The sequence below is a fragment of the Leiobunum rupestre genome, chromosome 4 (assembly GCF_980474605.1).
Source record: "Leiobunum rupestre chromosome 4, qqLeiRupe1.1.hap1, whole genome shotgun sequence".
NCBI classification, from domain to species: domain Eukaryota; kingdom Metazoa; phylum Arthropoda; class Arachnida; order Opiliones; family Sclerosomatidae; genus Leiobunum; species Leiobunum rupestre.
The window spans coordinates 49,207,826-49,217,440 of NC_143387.1; the positions used below are offsets into that span (position 1 = coordinate 49,207,826).

The window sequence follows — 9,615 nt, forward strand, 5'->3', positions numbered from 1 at the left end:
AAAAGACATGGCTCACGTCTCATTCTACAGTGGGCTTGTACATTAGCTTTCCCTTTTCATTTCGGTGGAGTAAAAATTAAGTTAAATAGAGCTAAAATCCATACACCAAAAAATTAAATATGGGAAAATTTTATTCTTAAAAACTGTAACTAAGACACTGAAAACAAAACGTAACTAAAACAAAAACAACACTAGTTTTCATTAAATAACTGAGATCAAATATAGAGGGTTGCATGATATTCACTAAATTGTTTAAGAAAGGTGAACTTTTTACCAGTCTTAACTTATAACAAAAAAACAACCGTCCAAAAACAATTAGGAATGATTCTTAAAACTGATCTAATACAGAATCAAGTGAAAAACAAAGAAGCGAACAGAACCATAGTTACAACTATAAGTGTTCGTTTAAAAATTACGTAGCAAATAATAATCAATAACATTTTCTTTACATTTTTACCAGTATAAAGCATAAACTATTGTCTTTCGATTTGGGTTTATGTTAAACATTTTCTAAAGCTGCTCATGCAAAAAAGTTAGAAAAAAAAAGAATAGTCAAATACTTTGTATTGCAAAACATAACAGGTAACGCTTATTGCTTTCCTCATTGAAGATTCAAACAACTATTAACTTATTACAATCAGTTGTGTTGACTTTTAGAAATAAAATTTGCATCCTAACTACCATTCCGAATGTATATAAAATTATAAACTACAAACCTTCATCAAACATAAAAACCACTTTAAAAATGGATGACAATGATATTCAAATACCAGTAAGCAGGAAGACTGACTCAAATATTGTATTTCAAAAATGGAGATTACCGTAGAAATGTACAATGAAACGCAATTTCTTATATAATGGTCTATCAAATTATTTTTATATAGTACATCAGTTCACATTTGTTCTTCATTTAACAGAACATAAATGTAGCAAAGCCAAATTAACATACCAATAAACCGTTAATAAACTGATTCTATTTTTTCAGCAAAATTTTCATCCACTACATATTACCACAACATTATCATATACTTTAAAAAATTAATTATTCAGCTAATTCCAAAGGTATTTTACTTTTGTGTAACTGCTAGAAACTGCCAAGTTAAAGTACTAGTGGTAATTAAAATGGTGATAATAAACAGTGAAATAAAATTTTGATGTTATATTTATTTGAATATAGTTGCAGGAGCAATATATTACTTTTAAACTATGCTTTAAAAGATGGTCGCTGAAATTATTATTTAAGTATTATAAAGGGCTCAATGACTAGTTAAAATTGAACAAATTTATCCGCACTCTTAATGGATTTGTGAATGTTAAAAATGACAACAACAAAAGTAAGATGATTGAAATAAAAATTTCACTTAAAGAATTAATACCAGATATCCAATAGTTTTAAACTGGAATAAACCTGGGGCTAAGAAATAAATATAAACACTAAATTAAAATTACAAAAAATTAACAGTAAATTGGCACACACGCTCAGAATGGAGAATGCAAATATATATTTTATGGACTTCTTTCAAAATAGTTTTAACCACCAATGTACTGGAAGTGCTTGTAACTATATACTTATTAATATATATTATAAATTAAGTGCGAGTGAAGATTTATCTTTTACACATATGGAAGATTAATTTTCCTCTTTTTATATAAAAAAATGAGCTAATATATTTGTAACAGATTTCATCATACCAACTTAAGGCTAAATTACATTTACTTCGAGTCTTAATATCCGATTAATTTGTATATTAAAACTAGATGCTTAAGAAGTGCAAAATACATACAAGACTCGGCATAATTTTGCGATATTCTGCGCAATGTGATGATAAAAATTTACCATTAATGTTCACACTTAGCACATCCTAAATTAATACTTCAACGTAGTTAACAATACAATGGGAAATACAGAGAAAAGGGATAATGAAATTACATTCATATAACAATAAACATCTAGTTTGAATATACAAAATAGTTTCTGCAAAAACATTTTAGATATTTGAAACCTTTGCAAAGCTGCACCGAAAAAGCTTCTTAATTTTAAACGCATGATTAAACACGCTGATTGGATGGTTAACAACTACAAATATCAACAAGTGGCCCCGAAAAGTTAAGATCACAGAGTACAGTTTTTATATTTCATTTCATGCGTCTTTGGCATGGTTTCTTTAAGTTCTTCACAATAAATAAGATAAACAGTCAGAAAATCTAACGTTGGTACAAAATACTTATTTTAACAGTGTTTCTGTAAGAAAAAATCAGCATTCCAGAAGAGGTTTTTAAGCTTAAAAACTAACCTCCAGTTCACTAGTGACTAGCAGTTTATTTTTGCATTATAATGATTGAAAACTAAAAAACATTTCAACTTTAACACCACTGATTTTAATATTTAATAAAAAGGCTATAATTTAGGTAAAAAACTTTTTACCAATTATCAATAAAGAAAATTAAAATATTAAAACAGTGAATTTAGCCTTCTATATTCTCTATAAATGATGTAACAACTTTAAAAAGACTGAAAACACTGCCGAGATATGCTCGTAGAAAAAAATTAAGAAAATAAAAACCGCCTATAGTTTGAGACCTTTCTCCTATCAAAGTGGAGCTCTAATTTTCACTGTAGATAGTGAAAATACATCAAAATATATCGGTAATTAATCAACAAACATCAGCATTTTTCATTAAAAAAACTAAAACAAAACAAATTTTTTTTCTGAATTTTTCTTTTCATTTGAAAATTTAAATACTCCAGAGTTACTCAAATTGTAACAGATAAATATAATATTAAGAAAAAAACTGATTCCATAAATGGTAGAAAATACCACGTGGGGAAAAGGGAAAGTTCCAGCTGCCAGGCTTGTATTTTCCAATAGTCAAATGAAAAAGTTAACAATTTATCCATTATGTTGGGCTATAACCCATTCAGCTTTAGTGAAATGTATTAAGTACTTCACTCTCATATTGGCAAAGAATTTTGTAGAAAAAATTGTTAGTATGAAATCAGAGTAGCTTCACCATACGATATAAAAACCACTTGAGATAAACAATTGCTGTAGTGCTTAGACCACAATGTGTAGTAGAAACACTAACACCACTACTTATAAATATAAAGAGTTATTTTCACTTGGCTGTACAGTTCCATGTGGCAAACCTGACCAAAACCATTTAGGCTTTGAATGTGGAAACAAAACATGAACACCTTAAAAAATGGAAAACTGGCTTCTTTGGAAGCTCCCCTACATGGGGGATACTGAGAAAGATACTCGTGACTTCCGCACCTCATTTCCATTATGTTCAAATTCCTATCCCGGGAATTTGCATGTAGCGATAAATATAGAGGCGATAGTCTTTGCTTGCAAGAACTACCGCACCGTCATCCATCAAAGCAACATCAAAACATTGAGCGTGCTTCACCTTGCTCTCCAAGGCATTAACCAACTGGCCATCTTGGGTGAAAATTGTGATATTAAAATTGTTGTGATTATCAGCCACTAGTATCTCGCCATTCTGATTAATGCAAACGCCAATGGGATAGTTGGTTAAACCTTCCCCTCCAATCTGTCTCAAAAATATGCCATCGTAATTAAAGACCTTGACGCAATGAGCTCTGTTGTCACTTATGAAGATTTCCTGTTTGTCATTGACAACTACCCCATTTGGAAATTCAAGATGCTTTGAACATCCAAACTTCTGAAGTACATTGCCCATTTGATCGAATATAATGACTCGCATTACTTTGCATTCGACAACAATAACTCTTCCCTTGGAATCCACTGTTACTCCTCTAGGATGTTGGAGTATATTAGCCCCAAACTTCCTGACAAACTGACCATACTGGTTGTAAATCTGTATTTGGTGTGTTGGACTACGTTCGGTTACTATGATGTCGCCAGATGTTTTAACAACAGCTACCCTATTTGGGTAAAGTAACTGACCATCCCTCTTGCCACATTCTCCAAAATGGAATTTGAACCTGCCTTCCTTGTCAAAAATTTGAATTCTGTGGTTATTTGTGTCAGCAACAATGATATCATTCTGAGCATTGACAGCTACTCCACTTGGTTCTGTAAACTGCCCTTCCATGACTCCAAACTCACCAAACTTACAATGGTATATCATTTTTTGCCTCTTGATTTGGGACTTGAGTGGGTATATACTAGTAGAAACAAATTTTGAGGACAGATCAACTACTGGATCACTAGCAATTGAGAATGTATCAGATCCATTCTGAAATATGTCACTGCTTCCACTAGACCATTTTTCATAGGGGTTGACATCCGTTAAGCTTGTAGAAAAAGGCCCCATATTGTTAGTTGAACTAAATCTTTTTGATAAAATGTTGGATTCGAATATGTGACCATTTTGATAGCTCCTGTCTGGATTTGCAGGAGCAGAAACTACACCATTTGGTCTGGCTATTGGCGCTGGGGCTTTACTTCCAGGTGGCGAGGCTTCAGAACTGTGACGGATGTAACCGAAAGTGTTTCTGACTCCCACTTGAATAGCTTGGTAATTAGAAACAAATTCTAGATCAACATTCTGCAAATTTACTTCTGGGTTGAAAGACAAGATAACTTGAAATTTTGTATCAAGAAGCTGCTTAAACATAAGTATTTCAGTGTTACTGGAAAACTTGACTATGCGGTCTACAAACTCGCACATCTGATGGATTTTGTCGATACTTTCTTGAACCTTTTCAGTGAGCAAAGTCAAAGACACCATCTTTGTATTGTAAATATTATCCAATTCTTTTAAAGTCTCTTGTTTTCTTTCTTCCAGCATGGATCGGTAAAATTGAAATGTTTCATTGATTTCATTCTGGGCCTTGTGATATTGCATTTGCAGTCTACTGGAAAAATGCTCAACAGTCTTGAGAGCATTACGCAAATCGTTAGTTTTAAGTTTGCTGTCCTCTATCAAATGGTTGATAATTTCAACTTGTTTCGATCCTATGTCCGAAAGATACTCATAATCATGTAATCCCTTAGGATGTTCTATAGCCGTGCACTCTTTGCAAATAGGCAAATTGCAGGTTCTACAGAAAAATTTCAAAAGCTCATTTTTGTGACGTGGGCAGGTAACTGGTTTCTCCACCTTTAATTCATCCTTGTTATTCTGCAACTCGCCTAAGGTAAGCACACGGTGCCCTTCAAAACAGTGCATAAACTGATGAGCCATTACACAGTTAGGACAAAGAAAATTGGCACAGTCAAAGCATCTTGCAACGGCATTTGAATCTTTACTTTTACATCCAGTACAGTTGAGACTGGTTCCATCCATAGCAGCTGACTCAAGTAGATTACTAATTGCATAATCAGAAAGCAACCCTCCAACACCTTGGGATGGAAGAAGGCAGTCCTGCTCACATGTTGGACATTTGATTTTATCTGGTGTTTCTTGGACCTTTTCCAGACAGGGTTGACAAAAAGTGTGGAAACAGGACAATACCTTGGGAAGTGTGAAGGTATCATGACACATACCACACTTGGTACTTAAACTTATTCCACATCCACCAGCGACGCAAGTCCCATTCTCTAGCTGAGGCTGGTCACCAAGACTCGCTAGGGATGGAACACCAAATGAAGACGAATCGGATAAGGAAGGAGTTGGCGATGCCATCCTTGACGAGGACTCTACACTGCTCATAAGGAAGCCTCTGATCTAATAAATAAAAAATAAAAAAATTATTTTTTATACTACTAAAACTTTAAAGGACCATGAATAAATTAACTAGTATGTTTTAATAGCAGCACCATCAAACTGGAATTACAATTTCAATCCAGGGGCTGACAAACTAGCCAGTCCAACTGGTACCACCCACACCAAAGGGGGGGGGGGATGAACTAACACAAGCTTTGCCTTAAGAAATATCCTAAATAAATCATCCATTTAAGAACCTTAATTAGAAACATGTTATCTCATTGAAGTACACAACAGTGATGTAAGCAAAAGAAATTCAACTCAGTTCAGACTTCCCTACTTTGGTTACAACGCGTTCCTCCGTCAGTGCTTTCAAAAAACAAATTAGACAAACATATGGGCTGGGATTGAACTTAAACAGTGTACTTCTTTCATTGTACCTCATTGTAACCATTGCTTTAAATGAATTTCTTTGTCGCTGGCCCAATAAGTATCCACACTTTTATATATTCCAGTTCAATAAATTCTATTCTATTCCTCTATACAATATTTTGAAAATGACTTTTTGATGTTCTTTGTATATTTTAGGTGCAGAATGCGAAATAAACATATTTAGCAACACCACATTACATTATTTTTCCCAATTCCTTTTGGAAATTCATGTATTAAGTTACTTTATACAAAAAACTTGGTAAACCTTTATTGTGTAGAATCTCAATTAAATGCACCAATTTTCCCAAAAATATAGGTTTTTTAATAAATGGTGTCTATGAGAAAGAGTGGTAATGGTTTGAGAATTATGTTAACTATCACTGGGAAATATGCACGTGACTTGCATTGATGAAATACCCTAACGAGACAGTTTGGCCCTCTAGGGTCAGTTAACAAAACCAAATGTTTTTCGAGTGGTTATTTATAAGCGTACAACATCATACTTAGTTAGAATTAATTTTATCACCAAAAAGTCCATTTCAAAGCACTTTTATCCGCAAAATTTCATAGCTTTCAACCTGAATATAACTTGTGGGCTGCTTCATTGATTATTTTCTGGCTACGTTAATGATCTACAAAGTTAGGTGACATAAAACACTTCTCGCTGAATAATTTATCATCTAAAACAACATTGAGTAATCGTAACGTACTTCACAATATATTATAAAAAATTCTACAGCTATAGCTAAACCATTTCAATGTTGTTTTGAAATTATGTACTGAAAAAATGCTTGTGTAGTTCACAAGAGCCCCAGAAAACAACTAGCATTATTCACTATGACCTGCTACTAGTTGCATAAACAAATGCTGACAGATGGCATCAAAATTCAAGTTAAGGAATGTCATCTTCGTTTTTATGAATTTTTCCGAAACAAACTATTTACAATAGTAAAATATAAAAATAACAAGATGTATGTCTCAGAACTAATAAACAGTAACATATTATTTTTCGGACATTCTCCCTCCTAATATATTAAACACTGATGCCATCGCTTGTGTCAGGGTTGGGGATAAATGTTGGTAATACCCAGTTGTCCTGGTTCCCGTAACAACTTTAATCCATTTACTAGGGTTATAAAACACCAGTCTAACAACAATGGAAAAGTTGGACCTTTCAAAGAGGTACAATATAATTTGGCCTAAGCCTACCCAAAACTAGAGCCTGACCAGATTGGGGATTCCAAAAATCCAATCCATCCATGATCCATTAATTACAAATCTCATCAACCCTTAACCAAAATTTTAAGTCCATTTGATTTCAATCAGTGCTAATTTTTAATTCAAACCACCCAATCTGGCATTTAAAATTTTTCTATCAATGAAAACTGGTTCAGTTTAGTTCAATGAATTCGAATGCAAAATTGGCAAACAAAATATTTTAACTGATATAAATTGGTATCAGTTAAATTAGGATATTAGTAGAGATTATTTTACGTATTACACTTCAAATGGTATTAAAATTTGCCTCATCTACACACATTTGACTTCTCAAGGGATTCACTGATAAAGCACCTTATAATTTGCATCCGTCCAATCCATTGAAGCTTCAATCTGTTCAACCAAATATAATCCGTGAAATCCTTAACCAACAAATTCAGTAAATTGTTCAGATAAATTTATCCATAACCATACAGATTGGATTTTTCATTAATTGTCGCTAATACGATCATGCTTTTCATTAAACCAGTGCCTTTCAAAGTGTGAGTGGTTAAGCGTACAGTTTCAAGGGGCTTGCTACAGTTCAATAAAACATTTAGGTTAACAACTTCCAAGAGTATTTTTATTTTTATTGGCTAATAGTGTGATCAGGTTTTGGAAAATATTGATAAACCTTGGTATAAACAAGTTGAAGTTTCAGTCAATACCACTGTTTAAAGTTCTTAACCTTTAAGCTGGTACATTTTAATTTTAACTTCCACATCATTATTTTGTTTTAATTTCTAAGATTGGTAAAACAAACCTAAAAAATTTAACAACATGGCAATGTACATTATGTACTGTTTAAATATATTAACAAAGAAGCTGGTACATTGAAACATAACTTACGATGTTATTAGTACCCCTTGTGTGAATTTCAAAGATTTGAATTACTCACAGGAAAGCATTTCGTTGCCGAAATTTTTAAGCCTCTTGTGAGATTGAGGATTATGATTTTAGATGACCATAGGAATATTGAAAAATAGCTAATTTCTCTAGTCATTAGGCTAGTTTTAAATTTCAAAGTTTAAGAAAAATGTAAAGATACAGTAACTGTTGTTTCAAAAAGGAGCCGCACATGATTGATTTATTCAATTATTAAAAAAATATCAAATTGATCTAAAGGGGATTTTTTTAAGCATTAAGTACCATTGTTTTTAATTGCCAACTATATATTTTTTTTTCAAAACCATGTCAAAAACCTTTTCAACACCGTAAGATATTTTACAAGCATTTTTCTTCATCTTAAAAGTAATTAATAAAAGAACTAACTAATGCACGCTAGACTTACCATAAGGAAAGAAAAATGTTTAATTACTCACTGTCAACCACAAAAATAAATATTAGAAAACGACTCGTGGCAATAAATATTTATCGCCTACATTAAAACGTCATTTGAATTATCTTAAATCAAACGTTGATAATCATAAAGGGCAAACAAAGAGGATGGCGTAGGGATGCTTGTCAACTTTGACAGAAGTGCCTTGGCTTGTCGACTGCGCCTAAAAGGGGAACGAACTCCCGAGGTTAACTTTCATAGCATACCTCAGTTAGTTTTCAGGCCTGTTCAAAATGATGTCGAATCATGGACATAGAGATTCCCAATGTCTTGAGTTTTAATCTCGATAAACAGAAATATTTTCCTAACTGACAAAGCCGAGAGCTAGGCCTACTTTGTTAAATTTAACAATGACCGTCGCTTGCAGCTGCAGAGCTCGTTCAGAAGTCTCTTTGTTTGAAACGGAAGCGGCGTGAGAGCGGCAAAGTGGGCAAACGTACATAAGAGCGCCGACGCGCCATCTTTGCTCGGGGATTGAAGAAGTGATTCACCGGAATTATTCACCGCGACAGAACCCATTATTCAGCGGGAGGGGTGTTCGGCGATTTAGACTTTTAGAACGTTCTCTTTTTAAACCATCGAATTTTCGGTGCTCATACAATTATACTCTCGCTGCCCCCCCTTCAAAAAATACGTCACAAAATCACAGATGCCTAAAATGAATAATATAATATATATTACTTATTTTAGCTCGACCGTTCTAGCCTTTTGATAGAATATTTATTCGAGTGAAATCAGACGGCAAGTATTCTTTTGTTTAGCCCCACGGTCAGTGGCGTAGCGAGGATATTTTGCGCCCCCCTCCCCCCGTTGCCTCAGGAAAACCACATTATTTTGTTTTGTTTAGAAAAAAGTGTACTTTTTAAGTTTCATGAAAAATGAGTTTGATATATAATCCAACAAATCCATTTTACACGTAATACTTTGGGCGCCCCTTTGGCGGCTGGGGT

The 9,615-nt window shown here is 33.4% G+C and overlaps 1 protein-coding gene across 1 annotated transcript; it reads right to left on the reverse strand.

The window, feature by feature from the left end:
* Positions 1-1,056: 1,056 nt before the first annotated feature.
* brat (tripartite motif-containing protein brain tumor) lies at positions 1,057-9,128 on the reverse strand. Its single transcript, XM_090172906.1, has 2 exons — positions 8,872-9,128; positions 1,057-5,658 (listed from the first exon to the last, which is right to left on the reverse strand). The coding sequence occupies exon 2, from the start codon at positions 5,641-5,643 to the stop codon at positions 3,292-3,294; it is 2,352 nt and encodes a 783-aa protein (XP_090029032.1). The 5' UTR covers positions 5,644-5,658; positions 8,872-9,128; the 3' UTR covers positions 1,057-3,291.
* Between the last annotated feature and the right edge of the window lie 487 nt (positions 9,129-9,615).